This window comes from Zalophus californianus, chromosome 15 (genome assembly GCF_009762305.2).
Source record: "Zalophus californianus isolate mZalCal1 chromosome 15, mZalCal1.pri.v2, whole genome shotgun sequence".
NCBI lineage: Eukaryota > Metazoa > Chordata > Mammalia > Carnivora > Otariidae > Zalophus > Zalophus californianus.
The window spans coordinates 13167627-13190387 of NC_045609.1; the positions used below are offsets into that span (position 1 = coordinate 13167627).

Consider the following 22761-nt stretch of genomic DNA (forward strand, 5'->3'; position numbering starts at 1 on the left):
ATAAATACATCTTTAAAAAAATAAAAATTAAAAAACCTGCATATGATGCTATCTCAGGAAATTAAATTTCCAACCCAAGCCATTTGCAAAACATTAGAACTGCTCTATTTCTTAAGTAAATTTTTAAGATGTATATCTACAAAATAGCTAACACTATGCACCAGTAACTGGTCTAAGTGCTTTAAACACCTTCATTTATTTAGTTATCACAACAACCCTACAACACCCAGTGAAGCAGCTCCAGGAATAATTACTAAATCTGTGTTCAATGTCGCTGCATCTTTGTACCAATTCTACCTCTTGACTTCTAAAAGAAATTCAAAAGTAGCACCAGTTGAGATAAAGTAATACAGAATGCCTCCATACAATGAGATAATTAATAAATACATAGTAGCTCCTTCTTTGCAGAATTATAATTTTAGGGGGAAGAATTTGCCTGATCATACATACACGAAGGAAGTATCAAACTGACAGGCAATTTTTTTTTTTAAGATTTTATTTATTTGACAGAGAGAGACACAGCGAGAGAGGAAACACACGCAGGGGGAGTGGGAGAGGGAGAGGCAGGCTTCCCGCGGAGAAGGAGCCCGATGCGGGGCTCGATCCCAGGACCCCGGGATCATGACCTCAGCCGAAGGCAGATGCTTAACAACTGAGCCACCCAGATGCCCCACTCACAGGCAATTTAATAAATGAAAATAATATGTACCACTTCATAGTCACTAAATTACCATGAAATAGCTTCCATCTGTTTTATTGGATTTGTGACTGGATACTCCAATCTGCCTTTAGAAAGCGAGACTTATTCCCACCAGCTGCTGGGAATACTAGCTTCTGACAATTAGCCCTCAACTATGAGCGCACTTTCAAGAACTGTCTCAACTGAAGAAAGTGCCTGGCACACCCCCTTTTGCATACAAAAACCCAGTAATAGATCATCACAGGTATAAATGCCCAGCCCTTATCTCAACTAGGAAAATCTCTGAAGGGCCACCCTATCTTCAGAATTGCCCACAGGGTCAGGTGAAACATATGCTCAAACTACATCACAGCGGCACCTGGCTGGCTCAGTCAGTGGAACATGCAACTTTATTTTTTTAATTCAAGTTCGTTAACGTATAGTGTATTATTTGTTTCAGGTGTAGAATTTAGTGATTCATTAGTTGCGTATAACACACATTACATCAAGTTTCCTCCTTAATGCCCGTCACTCAATTACCCTATCCCCCTACCCACCTCCCCTCCAGCAACCCTCAGTTTGTTCCCTACAGTTAAGAGTCTTTTATGTTTTGCCTCCCTCTCTGTTATTTTATTCTTCCTTCCCTTCCCCTACGTTCATCTGTTTTATTTCTTAAATTCCACATGAATGAAATCATATGGTACTAATCTTTCTCTGACTTATTTGGTTTAGCATAATACACTCTAGTTCCAGCCACATCACTGCCGATGGCAAGATTTCATTCCTTTTGATGACTGAGTAATATTCCATTGTGTATGTGTGTATACACACATGCACATACATACACCACATCTTCTTTGTCTATTCCTGTGTTGATGGACATCTGGGCTCTTTCCATAGTTTGGCTATTGTGGACACTGCAGCTATAAACATTGGGGTGCATGTGCCCCTTTGAATCACTATGTTTGTATTCTCTGGATAAATACATAGTAGTGCAATTGCTGGGTCGTAAGGTAGTTCTATTTTTAACTTTTTGAGGAACCTCCATAAGAGCACGCAACTTTTTTTTTTTTTAAGATTTTATTTCTTTGTCAAAGAGAGAGAGAGAGCCCAAGCAGGGGGGAGCGGCAGGCAGAAGGAGAAACAGGCTGCCTGCTGAGCAAGAAGCCCCATGCAGGACTCGATCCCAGGACCCTGGTATCCTGACCTGAGCTGAAGGCAGATGCTTAACTGACTGAGCCACCCAGGCATCCCAAGAACATGCAACTCTTGATCTCGGGGCTGTAAGTTCAAGCCCCATGTTGGGTGTAGAGATTACTTAAGAGTAAAATCTTAAAAAAAAAAAAAAGCTTCTGCAGAGCAAAGGAAACTAAAAGGCAACCTATGGAATAGGAGAAGATATTTGCAAATGACATATCTGATAAAGGGTTAGTGTCCCAAATCAAGAACTTCTACAACTCAACATACAAAAAACCCCAAATAATCCAATTAAAAAATGGGCAGAAGTCATGAATAAACATTTCGCCAAAGAAGACATCCCAATGGCCAACACAGACACGAAAAGATGTTCAACATCACTCGGCATCAGGGAAATGCAAAACAAAACCACAATGAGATACCACCTCACACCAGTCAGAATGGCTAAAATCAAGAACACAAGAAACAAGTATTGGCAAGGATGTGGAGAAAAAGAAACCTTCATCCACTGCTGGTGGGAATGCAAACTGGTGCAACCACTGTGGAAAACAGTATGGGGGGGGGGTCCTCAAAATATTAAAAATAAAATTACCCTATGATCCAGTAATTCCACTACTGGGTATTTATCCAAAGAATATGAAACCAATAATTTGAAAAGATATATGCATCCCTATGTTTACTGCAGCATTATTTACAATAGCAAATTATGGAAGCAGCCCAAGTGTTCATCGATTGATAAATGGATAAAGAAGAGGTAGTGTGTATATACAGTGGAATACTACTCAGCCATAAAAAAGAATGAAATCTTGCCATTTGCAACAACATGGGTGGGGCCAGAAAATGTAACGCTAAGCAAAATAAGTCAGTCAGAGAAAGACAAATACTGTATGATTTCACCCATATGTGGAATTTAAGAAACAAAATAACCAAGGAAAGGGGGGAAAAAAGAGAGAGAGAAACCAAGAAACAGACTCTTAACTACGGAGAAGAATCTGAGGGTCACAAGAGGTGAGGTGGGTGGGGGATGGGTGAAACAGGTGAAGGAAATTAAGGCTACACTTACCTTGACAAGCATTGAGTAACGTATAGAATTGTTGAATCACTATATTGTACACTTAAAACCAATATAACTATGTTAACTATACTGAAATAAAAAATAAAAAATAAAATACTAAATTAATTAAAAAATAAAAGAACGACATTATTTAAAAGAAAAAAACTCTAACTATGTATGGTGATAGATGTTAACTAGACCTATCTTGGTGATCATAAGGCAATACATACAAATATCAAATCATTATTTTGTACACCTAAAACTAATATGTTAAATGTTAATTATACCTCAATAAAAAAACAATGTAAACAAAATGATGCTATAGAAACATAAATATGTACCAAATAATACATGAGAAAAGATATCACAAAATTGTATATCAATTTAAACTACTTTAAATACATAGACAAAAGAAATTTCCAAAATTTCTGGGGCGCCTGGGTGGCTCAGTTGGTTAAGTGACTGCCTTCGGCTCAGGTCATGATCCTGGAGTCCCGGGATCGAGTCCCGCATCGGGCTCCCTGCTCAGCAGGGAGTCTGCTTCTCCTTCTCACCCTCCACCCTCTCATGCTCTCTGTCTCTCATTCTCTCTCAAATAAATAAATAAAATCTTTAAAAAAAAAAAATTTCCAAAATGTCTTAGTTTTTGAGGTTAGGACATGAGAATTCAAGATTATTAGTTGTTGTTTAACGTTTACTCAGAAGATATTTTAAGGTTGAATTAATATAAAATAGTAACACTAAATAGTTAAATAAATCTAAAATTAAATAAAACCATAGATACCACAGGATATTGTTACCCAAACAAAACAATTGCATATAGGAAGCATCTACAAATTGGTTGTTAGTTTCTTTAAAATCGTTGTTACAAAGCACTACAGAGAAGCCTACAAAGAAAGAACTCCAAAATAAATAAATACAGACACACAGAAAATTATAAATTACCTGCCACAGGAGGGACAATACCAGAAAAATGCACGGTTGCATGTTCTCCATTAACTTCAACTCGTCGACCAATGACATCTGATGTCAAAGTGTCATTCATCATAATGCAGCCAGAATCCAAAATATGAGGAGATCTAGGAAGAAAATTACAAAATTGACAAGAATTAATAAAGATTAATAAAGTCCTTTAAAAAATGTTTTTTTCACTTGAGATATTCTTGAAGTCAACACTCCTGATCAATTTAGTCTTCATATTTTGGTGAAAAGAAGGACCCATAGATGTATGTGCCATATTCCCATAATTTGATTTTACTTTACTCTCTAACTGTATTTTGATAATATTTTTTTTTAAATGTTGCTTAACTCGTTAGCTCACATCACATAATTTGTCTATTATGTCATTTACTGAAGGGGCTGGAAGGAACGAAGAATAGAAGACAAGGGGATAAAAGTAATCGAGAACAGGGAAAGAAAACAGGCAATATGGGCATTGTTGTCTCTTCAGGACGGGAGAAACACCCAAATCCATAGATATAGGAAGCAACACATATAATGAAAAATAAATTAAAAATTAAACCCTAGGGGCACCTGGCTGGCTCAGTTGGTGGAGCACGCAGCTCTGGATCTCTTGATCTGAGGGGGGGTCATGAGTTCAAGTACCACCTTGGGCATAGAGCTTACAAAAAAAAATTAAACTCTAATAAAAATGCAGAACCCTAAAATTAAAGACAAAGAGGTCTTAAAGGGAGACTGAGTGACAAATCCCCGATCTAGGGATGTTAACTAGATCCAACTCATACTTCACAGGAAAGCAGAAGACTGAGGAACATGTTAAATGACATTCCCAGGGTGTAGTCTGCCAAAATCCAGACAGTGGGGAACTCTACTGTCACACAAGTCTGTTTCTTCAACAAATAACATGCAAGGAGAAAAAGAAAGACATGGAGCTCCGGAGAACAAACGGATTAAAAGAAACTTAAGAAATATGTCAACCAATTGCAATATATGGAGACTTTATGTGATCCTAATTTTTTAAAACTGTAAATAATTTTAAAGTAAAAGAAATTATGAGGATATTAAAGATTTGAACACTGACTAGATGTGATATTAAAGAATAACTGTTTAAAAGTTGAAAATAGAGCTGCCCTACGACCCAGCAATTGCACTACTGGGTATTTACCCCAAAGATACAAATGTAGTGATCCGAAGGGGTATGTGCACCCCGATGTTTATAGCAGCAATGTCCACAATAGCCAACTATGGAAAGAGCCAAGATGTCCATCGACAGATGAATGGATAAAGAAGATGTGGTGTATATATACACAATGGAATATTATGCAGCCATCAAAAGGAATGAAATCTTACCATTTGCAAGGACGTGGATGGAACTGGAGGGTATTATGCTGAGCGAAATAAGTCAATCAGAGAAAGACATGTATCATATGATCTCACTGATATGAGGAATTCTTAATCTCAGGAAACAAACAGAGGGTTGCTGGAGTGTTGGGGGGGTGGGAGGGATGGGGTGGCTGGGTGATAGACACTGGGGAGGGTATGTGCTATGGAGAGCACTGTGAATTGTGTAAGACTGTTGAATCACAGACCTGTACCTCTGAAACAACTAATACATTATATGTTTAAAAAAAGAAGATAGTAGGAAGAGAGAAATGAAGGGGGGGATATCGGTGGGGAAGATGAACCATGAGAGACTATGGACTCTGAGAAACAAACTGAGGGTTCTAGAGGGGAGGAGGGTGGGGGGAATGGGTTAGCCTGGTGGTGGGTATTAAAGAGGGCATGTACTGAATGGAGCACTGGGTGTTATACGCAAACAATGAATCATGGAACACTACATCAAAAACTAATGATGTAACAATAGCCAAACTGTGGAAAGAGCCAAGATGTCCATCGACAGATGAATGGATAAAGAAGATGTGGTATATATACACAATGGAATATTATGCAGCCATCAAAAGGAATGAGATCTTGCCATTTGCAATGACGTGGATGGAACTGGAGGGTGTTAGGCTGAGTGAAATAAGTCAATCAGAGAAAGACATGTATCATATGACCTCACTGATATGAGGAATTCTTAATCTCAGGAAACAAACAGTGTTGCTGGAGTGGTGGGGGGTGGGAGGGAGGGGGTGGCTGGGTGGGAGACATTGGGGAGAGTATGTGCTATGGTGAGTGCTGTGAATTGTGCAAGACTGTTGAATCACAGATCTGTACCTCTGAAACAAATAATGCAATATACGTTAAGAAAAAAAAAAAGAAGAAGATAGCAGGAGGGGAAGAATGAAGGGGAGTAAATCGGAGGGGGAGACGAACCATGAGAGACGACGGACTCTGAAAAACAAACTGAGGGTTCTAGAGGGGAGGGGGGTGGGGGGATGGGTTAGCCTGGTGATGGGTATTAAAGAGGGCACGTTCTGAGTGGAGCACTGGGTGTTATGCACAAACAATGAATCATGGAACACTACATCAAGAACTAATGATGTAATGTATAGTGATTAACATAACAATAAAAAATTTAAAGTAAAAAAAACCAATGATGTAATGTATGGTGATTAACATAACATAAAAAAAGAATAACTGTTTAAGATTCAATGAAATCCTTATCAAAATACCAATTGTATTTTTCACAGAACTAGAACAACCAATACTAAAATTTGTATGGAACCACAAAAGACCCCAAAATACCAAACAAATCTTGAGAAAGACAAGCCTGGAGGTATCACAATCCCAGATTTCAAGTTATATTACAAAGCTATAATAATCAAAACAGTGTGATACTGGCACAAAAAACAGACATTTAGATCAATGGAACAGAATAAAGAGCCCAGAAATAAACCCACGCTTATATGGTTAATCAATCTATGACAAAAGAGACAAGAGTATACAACGGGAAAAAGACAGTTTCCTCAACAAATGGTGCTGGGAAAACTGGACAGCTACATGCAAAAATGAAACTGGACCACTTTCTTATACCATACACAAAAATAAACTCAAAATAGATTAGACCAAAATTGAGTCCTGAAACCACAAAACTCCTAGAAGAAAACATAGGCAGTAATTTCTTGGACGTCGGCCTTAGCAACATTTTTCTAAATATGTCTTCTGAGGCAAGGGAAACAAACACAAAAATAAACTATTGGGATTACATCAAAATAAAAAGCTTCTGCACAGCAAAGGAAACAGTCAACAAACCAAAAGGCAACCTACTGAATAGGAGAAGATATTTGTAAATGATATACCTGATAAGGGGTTAATATCCAAAATACATAGAGAACTTACACAACTCAACACCAAAAATACAAATGATCCAATTAAAATGGGCAGAGGACCTGAATAAATATTTTTCCAAAGAAGACATACAAATGGCCAACAGATACATGAAAGGATGCTCAACATCACTCATCATCACGGAAATGCAAATCAAAACTACAATGAGATATCTATCACCTTATACCTGTTAGAATGGCTAGTATCAAAAAGATAAGAAATAACAAGTGTCAGTAAGGATGTGGAGAGAGGAACCCTTGTGCATTGCTGGTGGGAATGTAAATTGGTGCAGCCACATGGAAAACAGTATGGAGTTTCCTCAAAAAATTAAAAATAGAATTACCATATGACTCAGCAATTCCAGTGCTGGGCATCTACCCAAAGAAAATGAAAACAATAAAAATTTGAAAAGATGTATGTGATGTGGGAAAACAAAGGCAAAAGAAAAATTAAATTTCCTTACTACTTACAACCCATTAACAGGTCCTTGAAACAGGCAGATAGGCAGTGACCTTCCTCTAGGGACTCAACTGCCTCGATGTTCATACTTTGCTAAGGGCAAAAGGCAATCTTAGCCCGACCCCCAGGATCCTGTAAGTCTACTTTAACATATAAAAATTCTTTTGGAAACTTCATCTCTACCCCCCAAGATACCTGTTGGCAGTCATCCCCCAAGCATATGACCCTCCGATATACATTTGAAGGGTCTCATGACTCAGGTTTTTCCAAACATTAATAAATGACCTTATCCTAACAATAGCTAGCCCCTCAAGGTCCTAGAAACCCTGCTTCCAAAATCCCTTAGACTTATGCTTTCCCGAACCCCCTCTCAACCTGAAAGTATATAATCAGCCACTCCTCATGACCCCAGTGTAGCTCTCTGCCCACGGGTCCTGTCCCCAAGCTTTAATAAAACCCCGTTTTGCACCAACGACATCTCAAGAATTCTTTCCTGGACATTGGCTTCAAACCCTAACATCCTTCTTACATCATATGCACCCTCGAAGTAATTCCAATAACCAAGATGTAAAAGCAACCTAGGTGTCCACTGATAGGTGAATGGATAAGGAAGAAAGGTGTGTGTAGACACACACACACACACACACACACACACACACAATGAATGTATGCAGTCATAAAAAAAAGTGGGATTATGCCATTTGCAACAACATAGATGGATCTAGAGGGTATTAAGCTAAGTGAAATTAAGTCAGACTGAAAAAGACCAATACCATACAATTTCACTCATATGTGGAATCTCCAAAAAAAAATGAATAAACAAACAAAAAGCTGAATCAGACCTTAAATACAGAGAACTGATGTTTGCCGGGGGCGGAGGGGAGGGGGCAACATGGAAGATATAGTTTTCCAGTTATGGAATGAGTAAGTCAGGACTAGAGGGCACAGCATAGGGAGTACAGTCAATGACATCATAATAGCCTTCTGTGGTGACAGACGGTAGCTACACTTGTGGTGAGCATAGCATAATGTATAAAGAAATTGAATCACAATGTTGTATACCTGAAGCTAATGTACTACTGTGTATCAACTATACTCAAAATAATTTTTAAAATAAATAATAAAAATAAAGATTCAGGGGCGCCTCAGTGGCGCAGTGGGTTAGGCGTCTGCCTTCAGCTCAGGTCATGATCTCAGGGTCCTGGGGTGGAGCCCCATGGCAGGCTCTCAGCTCGGTGGGGAGTCTGTTTCTCCCCCTCACTCTCCCTCTGTGCTCTCTCTCCCTCTCACAAATAAATAACTAAAATCTTTAAAAAAAAAATAAAGATTCAAATGTAAAAAAATTTAAATGCTTAAATTTAACTATAATTACGCTAATTGTTTTCACTAGTTTTTTTTTTTTTTTTTAAGATTTTAGTTATTGGGGCGCCTGGGTGGCTCAGTCGTTAAGCGTCTGCCTTCGGCTCAGGTCATGATCCCGGGGTCCTGGGATCAAGCCCCGCATCGGGCTCCCTGCTCCATGGGAAGCCTGCTTCTCCCTCTCCCACTCCCCCTGCTTGTGTTCCCTCTCTCACTGTGTCTCTCTCTATCAAATAAATAAATAAAATCTTTAAAAAAAAAGATTTTAGTTATTTGTCAGAAAGAGAGAGAGAGCACAAGCAGGGGGAGTGGCAGGCAGAGGGAGAAGCAGACTCCCTGCAGAGCAGGGAGCCTGATGCGGGACTTGATCTCAGGACCCCGGGATCATTACCTGAGCCAAAGGCAGACGCTTAACCGACTGAGCAACGGAGGCATCCCAGTTTTCACTAGTTTTAATGTCTTTTTCGATTTTCATTACAATGTGAATAGAATGTTCTTACAATTGAAATAGATATGTAATTTCTGTTCTACTTCTTTTATTAACAGTGTGAACATTTTTCCATATAGCCACAGAATCATATTAATCTCTTTAATGTTGACCTGTAGATACAAGTTACTTAATCATTTCTCTATTGCTATATGTTTCCATTGTTTACTATCCCAAAGAAAACAGCTAAAAACATCTTCATGTTTAAATTATTCTTGTCCTTTGAAGTATTTCCTTGGGAAAAATTCTTGAGACAATTATTCAAAGTAAATAAATATATTTAAGATTTGCAAAAGCCATGGCCAAACCATCCATCCAAAACAAAACAAAACAAAACAAAAAAGTTAAATACTGACAATGACACTAAGAGAAAATCTACTTGTTTACTTGTCTCTATAAAGTCTTAGGAATTCCCATGAAGAACTTTCAAATCAGGTCTTCTCTATCCTATACTATCCTATACAGCTCATTTATTTATTTTTCAAGTAATCTCTACACCTAATGTGGGGCTTGAACTCACGACCCCGAGATCAAGAGTTGTATGCTGACCCAGATACCCCTTGTGCAACTAATTATTGAAGTAGGACTTAACACGTGGTAACATATGTGTAAAGGTAGGACTTTACATTTATATATATTAAACATTAAACAATCCAACATTAATTATCTCTCCCAGTTCTGTCCTGTCCAATTTTTCTATGATCAAAGACAAAACATGTGTGTGTGTATATGTGTATGACCCATATATATATATGACCCTGACCAAAGACAGAACTCACACAAATTGTGGGTAAAACGTTTTAGTTACAAGCCCTCCTATTATCCAGTTCACATGCAAGAATGTCATGAGCTTTGTGAAATGCTCCCCTAAAATCAAACCCCACCGTCAGACCCAGAGTATGCTGTCAGTCAGAGGAGTGGGGTGAGGGAAGGGATCTCTTTACTCTTTAACTTACACACCTCTGAGTTGTATGAGTTATATTTGGAAGGAATAGCTATTATTTGTTTTATTAACAATAATGAGGCAGGAGGAAAGGAAAGATGATGAAAAGTGAAAGGAAATGATGCACTGCTCTCTACAAATTTCCCTGGCTTGCCAGGGAATTACAATCCAAAAGACAAACAAGGTAAATTTAGCCAAGACTCACTAAACTCTTCCTGGCTCCTTAGAATTACTGCTTTTCTAAATGTTCACAAAACATCTTTCCTGGAAGTTCTAGTTCCCCTTGTTTGTTACTCCTTAAAGATTATGAACAGGAATTTTTGCAATTGTATTTGCCAGTTCTTTCATAAATTTCTAGATGTAATTTCTCTTGGAATGCAGACTAATTCAAAGATGTACTTATTTATTTGTATATAACACACGCACGCGTGTGTTGGGAGGGCAGAGGGAGAGGGACAAGCAGACTCCCTGCTGAGCGAGGAGCCTGCTAGGGACGCGGGGCTCGATCCCAGGACCCTGAGATCGTGACCTGAGCCAAAGGCTTAACTGACGGAGCCACCCAGGCGCCCCTAGAATGCAGACTAATTCAAAATGGCCAAATGCTATCCTATCTCTTATCTTCAACATGCTTTTAACTAGATTTTTTTTTTTTTTTTTGGCCAAGACAGGAAATCATTCTCCACAGAAATGACAAAGCATAAGAAATTGCTACAATCTGCTACTTTTCTGTCCTCTCTTATGCTACATTAAATATATTTTTAAAAGATGACGCAAAGGTGCCAAAATATTAACAATCATTAAATAAAGGCAACCAGTATCTGGGTGTTTCCTATGTTTCAAAATATTCAGGATTTAAAGTTACAAGACATATACTAGTACACCCAAGGAGTAGGCTCTCTTGTACTACTTTTTAGTCTAGATCGATCCCAAAAGCTTCTTTTCTTGTGTTCACATTTTTTCACAAGTTGATTTTGAGGCTCAACCTTACTAATATTTTTCTTAAGAAGTCTATTCAAGGGCGCCTGGGTGGCTCAGTTGGTTGAGCGACTGCCTTCGGCTCAGGTCATGATCCTGGAGTCCCGGGATCAAGTCCCGCCTCGGGCTTCCTGCGGAGCTCTCCCACTCCCCCTGCTTGTGTTCCCTCTCTCACTGTGTCTGTCAAATAAATAAATAAAATCTTTAAAAAAAAAAAAAGTCTATTCAAGTGCCTGAAAGTCACTGGCTAGATGGTCTCTTTTTCCATTTCAGTAATCCTCGTATTTTTCTAGGCATATCTCACTGAATTTTTTAAATAAATGATACTCAAAAGTATAAAAAGGAATACACTGAAAGTTTCCCTTCCACTCCCGCTAGTCATTATCTCTTCCTGCTGGCAACAGCTTTATTAGTACCTTATATATACTTCCATACCCATTTTATGTTTATACATGCCGGTATTTTCCTTCTTTCTTTACACAAATAATACCATACTATATATGTGGTTCTGTTCCTTACATTTTCATTCAGTAATATAACCTGGAAATTTATCCACAGCCATGTCAGGAGCTTTTAAATGTTTTCTGGCTCCATAGTATTTGTATAGATTCACCATGATTTAACCAGTCTTCAAACTGATGGACTTCAGTTACTCCCAAGTTTTTGCTACTACAAATAATACTGCAAAGACCAAACCTGCTCATTTATTTTTTTATAGCTGTGCAAAAATATCTGTAAGAAACATTCTCAAAGCGGGTATTGCTAAGTCAAAGGGTATGTGCATTTTTAACGTTGATAGGTAATAACAAATGTCCCTTTTTAGTGGCTGTGCCAATTTACTGTCCTATCAGCACTCTATTGAGCCCCTGTATCACCACATTGCCCTTCACAAAATATTAACACATTTTTGGTTAATTGTCAGTCTGCTAAGTGAAATATACATTTTACTTACATTTTCTTTTATTAAGGAAGCTGAGCATCTATTCATTTTGATTCCCTTTTCTATGAACTAACTGTTCACATCCTTTACCCATTTTCCTATTGGTTTATTGATCTTTCTCATAATCTGTTTTTAAAATCTAAATGGTGGGGCGCCTGGGTGGCTCAGTCGTTGGGCGTCTGCCTTCGGCTTGGGTCATGGTCCTGGGATTGAGCCCCGCATCGGGCTCCCTGCTTGGCAGGAAGCCTGCTTCTCCCTCTCCCACTCCCCCTGCTTGTGTTCCCTCTCTCGCTCTGTCAAAAAATAAATAAAATCTTTAAAAAATAAAAAATAAATAAATAAAATCTAAATGGTTTCCTATATGTTCTTCATGACGAGATGACTACATAATTCCTCAAATATTTGAAAAGAACTGAGAGGAAGGACACAAGCAGATACTTTACAACCATGTTCACAGTGCTATTATTCACAAAGACCCAAGAGATGGAACTAACCCAAATATCAATGTGGTGTATGCATACAATGGAATATTATTCAGCCTTAAAAAGAAAGGGAATTCTGCCACATGCTACAACATGGATGAACCCTGAGGACACCATGTTAAGTGAAGTAAGCCAGTAAGGACAAATACTGTATGAGTCCACTTAAAAGAAGTACCTAGAGTAGTCAAATTCATAGAGAAAGTAGAATTGTGGTTGTCAAGGGCTGTGGGGAGGGGGAAAGTGTTGTTTAATGGCTAAGAGTTTCAGTTTTGCAAAATGAAAGGAGTTCTGGAGACAGATGGTGGTGATGGTTGCACAACAATGTGAATGGACTTAACACTACTGAACTGTAGCACACTTAAAAATTGTTAAAATGGTCTGGGGCGCCTGGCTGGCTCAGTCGGTGGAGAGTGCCACTCTTGATTTCAGGGCTGTGAGTTCAAGCCCCACTCTGGAGGTAGAGATTACTTAAAATGGTCTGGGGCGCCTGGCTGGCTCAGTCAGTGGAGTATGCCACTCTTGATCTCAGGGCTGTGAGTTCAAGCCCCACTCTGGAGGTAGAGATTACTTAAAATGGTCTGGGGCGCCTGGCTGGCTCAGTCAGTGGAGCATGCCACTCTTGATCTCAGGGCTGTGAGTTCAAGCCCCACTCTGGAGGTAGAGATTACTTAAAAATAAAATCTTAAAAAAAAATTAAGATGGTCAATGTTATCTGTATTTTAGCACAATTTGAAAAATAATACGAAATTTAATTCCCAATATTTTAAGTTTTGTAGAGTTTTGATTTGCTTCAGCTTTAATTGGGACACCGGATTGTGAAATCAAACCACACGTCTGGCTCTGTGCTCAGCGTGGACTCCATTTGGGATTCTCTGTCTCTCCCTCTCCCCCTCCGCCTCCCCCTCTCCCCACACCCTCTCATGCGTGCATGCTCTCTCTCTCTAATACATAAATAAAATCTTTAAAAAAAAAGATGGGAAGGAATATATCTAAGTGGTTAAATCGTGACCACCAGAAATTCAGACTTAAGGGAGGTCAAGGTTAATATCTGGTATTAATGGGTTCAAGAAAACATAGATGGATCTCCCAAAAACTGGGAACAATACAATAAGGGACAGTCCAAGTGGACGCTTCTCAGAAACCCAGACTGCATCTAGGAAGCCTCGTCAAAGAAACATAGTACAAGTCATGCAACTGGGGATCAGGGCCAACTAACAAGAACTGAGTGAGACCTCACTCTCATCAGGTAGTTGGAGTACTGGACGGATTACCTGGACAGAGCCTAAGTGAGATATTTTTTACCCTAAGTCCACAGGTTCTCAAGGTATCTTCTAACTGAAGATATTCATTAACTTCTCACTGAAATTTAGCATTTTCCAAAATTGTGCACATAGGCCAAAAAATCAGTTGGATTAGTAGCACCTGTGACCACACATATTTTATTTTTTTAAATAGTTTTTTTTAAGATTTTTATTTATTTATTGAGAGAGAGAGAGAGAATGGTAGAGAGAGAGCATGAGAGGGAGAAAGGTCAGAGGGAGAAACAGACTCCCTGCTGAGCAGGGAGCCCAACACGGGACTCGATCCTGGGGCTCCAGGATCATGACCTGAGCCGAAGGCAGACGCGCAACCAACTGAGCCACCCAGGCGCCCAACCACACATATTTTATATCACACTGCAGCTATTACAGATATCTCAAGATATAAGTAACATGCATCACTATTTCAAAATTACAATATTAGACCTGCCACTAGATTTTTGTCATTTAATATATTAATGAACGCATATTACAATTTTTAAGTATTTTGATAACTTTATTTCACATAACTGGATTTCAACTGAAATCTTAGGTATTTTCTACCCCCACCCCCAAGTTTTTATTTAAATTCCAGTTAGTTAACATATGGTGTAATACTAGTTTCAGGTGCAGAATTTGGTGATTCAGCGCTTCCATACAAGACCCGGTGCTCATCACAGGTGCCCCCCTTAATCCCCATCACCTATTTCACCCATCCCCCACCCACCTGCCCTCTGGTGACCATCAGTGTGTTCCCTATAATTAAGAGTCTGTTTCTTGATCTTCCTCTTTTGTTTCCCCCATGTTTGTTTGTTTTTTTTCTTAAATTACACACAAGTGAATTCATATGGTATTTGTCCTTCTCTTGACTTGTTTCGCTTAGCATTATACTCTCTAGCTCCACCCACATGGTTGCAAATGGCAAGATTTCCTTCTTTTTTATGGCTGATACTCTATTGCATACATATGCCACATCTTCTTTATCCATTCATCAGTTGATGGACATTTAGGTTCTTTCCACAATTCGGCTATTGTTGATGATGCTGCTATGAACATTGGGATACATATACTCCCTTTGAATCTGTATTTTTGTATCCTTTGGTAAATACCTAGTAGTGCAATCGCTGGATCATAGTGTAGTTCTATTTTTAACCTTCTGAGGAATCTCCATACTGTTTTCTACAGTAGCTGCACCAGTTTGCAGTCCCAACAACAGTGCAAGGGGGTTCCCCTTTCTCCACATCCTCACCAACACCTGTTGGTGTGTGTGAGGTGATATCTCATTGCAGTTTTGATTTGTATTTCCCTGATAGTGATGTTGAGCATCTTTTCATGTGTCTGTTAGCCATCTGGATGTCCTTTGGAAAATGTCTATTCATATCTTCTGCCCATTTCTTAACTGGATTATTTGGGTTTGGGGTGCTGAGTTTTATAAGTTCTTTACATGAAATCCTATGTATTTTCTGTATTTAAAAACACTTTAGGACACCTGGGCAGCTCAATCAAGCGTCTGCCTTCAGCTCAGGTCATGAACTCAGGGTCCTGGGATTGAGCCCCATGTCAGGCTCCCTGCTCAACAGGGGGTATGCTTATCCTCTCCTTCTGCCCCTCCCCCACTTGTGCTCTCTCGCGTTCTCTCTAATATATAAATAAATTCTTTAAAAAAAACACACACACTTTTTTTATGGCTGGCTCAGTCGGTAGAGTGTGTGACTCTTGATCTCGGGCTTTTGAGTTCAAGCTCCATATAGGGTGTAGAGATTACTTAAAAATAAAATCTTAAAAAAATTCTAAAGTGCTCCCAAGATTTATCAGACTGCTAAAGGTCTTTATCCTAGATAAAGAATCAAAGAAACTTTGATGACATGAGAGGAGTTTGGTGGTAAGTCTCCAACATATAGCACATGCTTTCATTTTTCTTATCTTAACTGCACAATATTCATTCAAAATGTTAACAATTTCTTTAACTCTTCTAAAAATTCTTCTAAAAATGACTGTTATTGTTTAAAAGCGGAAGAATCCACTGGGAAAGTCACCTGGCAAAGGCACCTGAACAAAGAGTAAGAGTTCGATCTATACCATCGAAACAGTTCTCACCTATTTTCCGCCTTTTCAGCCCAGCAGCTAACCCTTGTGGGAAGTGCACTCTCTCTGCCTGGTGGGCTGTCACTCACCCACTACAGGAGTGGACACATGGCCCGGGACAGCCAATATGATGACTCCTCACCTCCATTTCCTTGCATATAGCAACTGGTCCACATGTAAAGATCCTAACCCAAGGAGAGTCAGTCTTTTAGAAAATGACATGGGCTCTTGAAGAGAGGATCCATCTCTCTTTCCCAAGACCTTAAAACAAAAGGACCACTTAAACCTGGAATAGCTGAGAGGTACCTCTGCCACCATTTGGAAAAATCTGTCTGAAAATAAGGCCAAAAAAGAAAGTGGAGTTGATCCAACTATGCCTAAACCTTTCATTAGCCCAGTTAAATGAACCAGTAAAGTCTTTCTTTTGTTTACATGAGTTTGAGCAGTTTCTTTCTCCCTCGACTGAAAGAATTAAGATATTTGTTCCTATGTAATATGGACATTATATGCAGCCAGTCTGCTGGAGAGAAATTCAACCTTGTCCACTACATGCTAGTTATAGGACACTGGATAATCCAATATGTGTCTCAGTTTTCTCATCTTTGTAAAATGTAGATGGTATTAGGACCTACTTCACAGGGCTGTTGTGAGAATTAAACGAGTTTTTATGTGTAGAAGTGCTCAACATAAATGTGGCCATTAAGATCTCTTAATGATTAAGATTGTTAACATCATAAATTAGATTCTATATTTAGATAAGGGGAAAATATTCCATAAATCCAAAGAAATATATCACAAATTCAGAATAACAGTAGCTGACATGGGAAGTTTAATTGCAGTAAGTCAGGGCACCTGGGTGGCTCAGTCGGTTAAGCGTCTGCCTTCGGCTCAGGTCATGAGCCCAAGGTCCTGGGATCGAGCCCCCCATCCCGGCTCCCTGATAAGCAGGGAGCCTGCTTCTCCCTCTGCCTCTTCCCCTCCCCCCCTGCTCGTGCTGTCTCTCTCTCTCTGTCTCTCTCTAATAAATAAAAAAAAAAAAAAAATTACCACCCAAGGGGCGCCTGAGTGGCTGCCTTCGCTCAGGTCGTGGTCCCAGGGTCCTGGGACCGAGCCCCACATCGGGCTCCCTGCTCGGCGAGGAGCCTGCTTCTCCCTCTCCCTGCCTCTCTGCCTACTTGTTTTCTCTCTGTATCTCTCTGCCAAATAAATAAAATCTGGAAAAAAAAATTACCACCCCAAAATGTGACAACTTCCAAGTATTTAGCCCAATTTTTTTTAAAGCAAGCTCTACCCCCAATGCGGGGCTCAAACTCACAACCCCAAGATCAAGAGTCACATGCCCTACCAAATGAGCCAGCAAGGCGCCCATTATTTAGCACAGTTTTAAACAAATGCTGTTTTAAAAATCTGTTCTTTTTGAAGTGTTTTTAGTTGTGGTAAAATACACATAAAATTTATCATCTTAACCATTTTTAAGTGTAGAATTCAGTAGCATTAGATAAATTCACATTGTTGCGCAACCAATAACCAAAACCTCATCCAGCCAAATTGAAACTCTATACCCATTCAACAACTCCCATAACCCTCTCTCCCCAGCCCCCACTTTGTTTTTATGAACTTGACTACTCGAGGTATCTCATATAAGTGGAATCAAACAGTATTTGTCTTTGTGACTGGCTTATTTCACTTACCATAATGTCTTTGCTGTGTTTTTATGCTAAATGTCAAAGCCCGTCTCCAAGTTGTACTACAGCCTCACAGATTCTTAGCCTTCCCAAACTGAATTGTCTCATATTTAAGTAGGTCCTCCAAAAAGCTTTAAGCATTTCCTAAGAGGCCAAAAGCACTCCTTCTCTCTAAAACACCAATAACTAAAATCTACACCAAACCCACGATTTTTATGACAAAACTGTATGAATGCGAATAAGATTAATCAATAACTTTGTGCCCTTTCTCTACACACTTTTAAATACCAGCAAATCTCTCCAAACCACTTCTCCACAAATTTATCCCAGCCATTCCTAATAATTGGCAAACCATGATGTTTCTCCTTTCCGGTAGACCCTATTTACTCTCTGGGCCATGGTTTTTTTTTTCCAAGTTAAATTCAAGTTAGTTAACATATAGTGTATTATTAGTTTCACTCTCTGGGTTATATTCATTGCACACTTACTGTCTGCCATATTGTTTTCTAGTGGACTCTCTTGCATATTTCCCAGCAAAATACTAAAGCAGGAAAAGTACCATATACTTTTTAAAAAACAAACTCTGAAGTGCTAAGTATACAACAAATATTCTATTAAAGTGTATGATAAACTGACTTTAATAAATCAAACAGAAGGGGCACCTGGGTGGCTCAGTCGGTTAAGCGGCTGCCTTGGGCTCAGGTCATGATCTCAGGATCCTGGGTTGAGCCCCTACTCAGGGGGGAGCCTGCTTCTCCCTCTCCCTCTGACCTTCCTGCCCCCTCTCGCCCCCCACTCATGTTCTCTCTCTCTCAAATAAATAAAATCTTTAAAAAAATAATCAAAAAGAAAAAATCAAAACCACCAGAAAATAGTAACAACTCTAGTTTTATTGTTGAACATTTACACCTTACAAAAATAACTAAGTATTGAGATGATCCAAGAAGCCTGTTTAAAATCAGTAAAAGGTAAAAACAATATTGTGCTGCAGGGTTAAGATTCACTTAAGATTGAATTAGATTCAATTAAGTATGCATGACTAAATTAAAAATTAAAAAGTTAGCCCTATAAGTACAGAAACAGAGTACATAGAGTAACAGATCTTCCAAAGAAGTAGAAAAGAAAAAATGAAAAGAGAAAACAAACAAGATCAAACCTCAATCCAAAAAAGGCAAGAAAGGAGGGGAAAAAAATCAAAGTATCAAGTGTAAGATGGTAGAAAAAGTCCAAATCCATTCATTCAACAGTTACATTATGGAAAATCTACCAAAAGCCAGATACTGTTTTAGGCACGAGGAATACAGCAGTTAACAAAACATACAAAAATATCTGCCCTCAGGAAGATTCTATCCTCGTGGGGGAAACACAATAAACCAGACAAATGAATAAACCACATGGCATGTCAAACGATGGTAAGCACAATGACAATGACTACAATGGAGATGTAAGGGAAGGCTACGTGGGGGAAGACCTCACTGAGAAGCTAATATTCCAAAAAATATGAGGGAGTTAAGGGATTAAACCATGTACACAGATGAGGGGGAGAGCATTCCAGGCAAAGGAACCCCAACTGCAAATATCCTGAGGCTGGGATGTGCTTGAGGAGGCCAGAGAAGAGAGAAAAGAGGAGCAGTAGCAAGAGATGAGATCAGAGGTAAAACAGGAGGGGATCATACAGGACCTCGGGGGCCACTCTACCAACTTTGGCTTTTACTCTGAGTGAAATGGGTAGTCCCTGCAGGATTTTTTGAAAGGAGGGCAATAATTATTATTATTTTTTTTTAAAGAGGATCATTTTAGATGCTGTGATGAAAAGAGACTAAGGAGAAAAAGCAGACTAGTTAGGCGGCTATGGCAGTAATCCAGGTGAAAGACAAGCTGTAAATTGGACTAGTGGAAGTGATGAGAAAAGCTTGGGAGTCTGAACAGACTCTGAAGGCGAAGGGCACAGGATCTGCTGATAAATTCTATGTGTGGTGTGAAAGAGATGAGTCATGGATGACTCCAAAAGTTTGGGCCTGAACAAATACCTCAGTAATGACAATGAATAAGTACAAAAACCTGCCAGTCAAAAGGCAGAGCCTGTCGACTTGGATTTTTAAAAATCCCCAGCGATATGCTGTTTATAAAAGCATAGAGAAAGGTTAAAAGTAAAATGATGGGGAACGTTGAGACAAATATCAAATGACAGCGGCCTTGCTATACTAATGTCAGACGGAGGAGAAGTCGGCTCTCTTAATCTCCTCTTTCTTTAACAGTTTAGCATTTGTGCACCCTGTCTTCCCGACACTTCCCGAGACTGTTGTTCCTTCGGGGACAGGGATGTCACACCCTCGTATGGACCCACCCACAACTTAGACCAATCCCCAGCTGGTGGTAATTAACTATTTCAAAATGTTCAATGTTCTGCACCTACTTCACGTTATTTCTCCTCCGTCAGAGATGTTAAGTGATTTGGAACTTCAGGGCCGTTTCTCTAGCCTGAGCAATTTCCCTCTTCCGAAGTGACACGCCAGCAAGGCTTCTACGCAAAGTGCTGGGCGCCTCTGCGGGTCCCGCTCCCTCGCCCGCGGCCCGAGCTGGGGCCCCCGCCCGCCCGGACTCCCTTCCAGCCGGCGAGTCTGGGTCTAGTCGGGGCTGCAGGGAGCAGGCAACGCCCAACTCTGACAACCTGAGAAGTTTCTAGGACAGGACAGAAGGAGCGAAGCACTGCAGGGTGACGCCCCGGCCACAGGCCAGCCACCAACGCTTGGCTCCCGCAGACCCGCAGCCCCTCCGAAGCTCACCTGCCCCGCGGCTAGCCCGGGTGGTCGGAGCCGCGACCCTCGCTCGCGCCGGTCCGCAGCGAAGCTTCCGGCTTTGGCCGGAAATGTTTCTTTAGGGAGACAGGAAGTCCCGCCTCCGTGGCATGAGCTGCGGCCGCTGGAGCTCAGGCGTGAACGTAATAGGCGAGGGTGTTGGCAGCGGAGAGATGTTAGGTTCTTCCACCCAAACCTGGGCAGGCTCTCGGCCCCTGTCCTACATAGCTGATTCCCGCAAACTCAGGATGTCAGAACAACCCAATGACCGTGCATGTTCTGGTTTACTTGTTTTTCAGTACCATGTTTATTCAGAGTCTACCACGCACAAAGCGTGTCGTCACAGAGAAAAAAACAGTGTTGAGGGGCGCCTGGGTGGCTCGGTGGGCTGAGCGTCTGCCTTCGCCTGGGATCAGGTCCCGCATCGGGCTCCCTGCTCAGCTGGGAGTCTGCTTCTCCCGCTGTGTTCTCTCTCTCATGTTCTCTCTCAAGTAAATTAAAAAAAAAAAAAAATCTTAAAAAAAAAATAAAAATAGGGGCGCCTGGGTGGCTCAGTCGGTTAAGTGTCTGCCTTCGGCCCAGGTCATGGTCCCAGGGTCATGGAATCGAGTCCCACATCGGGCTCCCTGCTCAGCGGGAAGCCTGCTTCTCCCTCTCTCACTCCCCCTGCTTGTGTTCCCTCTCTCGCTGTGTCTCTCTGTCAAATAAAATCTTTAAATAAATAAAGAAAAAAGAAAAAAAAGTGTTGATGCCTCAAAAGCTAAAAATAATAATAATAATAATTAGGTAAAACATAAGGCAGAATAAAACTAAATACAATAATAGAGCAAATTCCATAGGCATGTTACTTTCTAAGCCTCAGTATTCTCCTATGTAACTAGCTCAATGGATCAACTGGTTTGTTGTGAGGATCAAATGAGATGACACAAATAAACTTTTAGCAATGGTGATTAAAGCACACAGTACCTGTGATGTTGTTCTCACTAGTTGAAAATAGGAGGCCTTTCACCCACCCGAGGGGAAATTGAATAAAAACTCAGGGAGGTAGCATTCATACTATTAAAGTTGAGAAGAATTTCAGTACATGAGATAGATACCCATGTGAACCTGTAAAAACTGCTTTTGTTGATTAATGAAAGGGCACAGGATGAAAAACCTTGCTCTCTAGAACAAACTTTCAGGAGCTTTGTTGTTTGAAATCCTATCAGTAAGAAAGGAACATCCCTCTCCTGCCTGGCTGAGCTGAGCCATGTGGATCATTTTGACACTTTCCCAGCCTAGGTATAGAGCTTCACATAAGGGGTTTTCAGATATAACATTCCATATTTATTTTAACTTTGTAGTTGTCAAGGATTCTAGACCTTAGAGTCTGCTTCACAGCCCAGACAAGAGCCTCCCTAATTCTTACCTATACTCCAACCAATCCTGTGCTATCCCTGTCTCTTCCCCACCTTTTTTTTAGTTAGACTTCCCCAGTTGCTCTGGTGTTGTGGTCTCACTTGTTTCAGCCAGTTAATAAACCTGACTTTGTTAGACTATAGGTTTGTCTTTCATGGGCTTTATCACTGTTTATTTTGACCAAGCTTCTTGCACTCATGAAGGTTGGAGGACACTTTTAACCCTAACTTAGACAAAAACTGAATCAGAATAAAGGCAAATGATTTACTGACATTCATATGTGCCCTAAAAAGAGCTGTGGACTTTTTAACCTGAAGGTTTTAAAATTGCCTTTTGGGGACACCTGGGTGGCTCAGTCGGTTAAGCGTCTGCCTTCGGCTCAGGTCATGATCCCAGGGTCCTGGAATCGAGTCCCACATAGGGCTCCTTGCTGAGCATGGAGCCTGCTTCTCCCTCTGCCTGCCTCTGTCTCTCTCTCTCTCTCTGATAAATAAAAAAATCTTTAAAAAAATAAAAAAATAAAATAAATAAAATAAATAAAATTGCCTTTTGGCAGAGAAAAACCACTGTTCTAGAAAATTGTTTGGCATCCGCCAAATTCAGACCACCCCACAACAGACACAGGAAGCATGAATCTTCTTTTTCTTTGTAAAATATTTTCTTGTCTCCACTAAATTGTGACAATATTTGCC

General features: G+C 40.1%; 1 protein-coding gene across 3 annotated transcripts in view; it reads right to left on the reverse strand.

Annotated features, from left to right (window-relative positions):
- Positions 1-21075, reverse strand: part of TBCE (tubulin folding cofactor E) — a 70191-nt gene extending 49116 nt beyond the window's left edge. The window contains exons 1-2 of one of the 3 annotated variants that reach the window (XR_003519197.2): positions 20660-21075; positions 3876-4009 (exon numbers count right to left, since the gene is read on the reverse strand). Coding sequence is in view for 2 of the 3 variants with exons in the window: in XM_027590085.2 (XP_027445886.2) it covers positions 3876-3978 (103 nt within the window). In the remaining variant the exon portion in view is untranslated. Of the gene's footprint in view, positions 1-3875; positions 4010-20289; positions 20436-20659 lie in introns of those variants that run through there. The other 2 variants (XM_027590085.2, XM_035724130.1) reach the window with 2 other exon arrangements.
- Positions 21076-22761: the final 1686 nt, after the last annotated feature.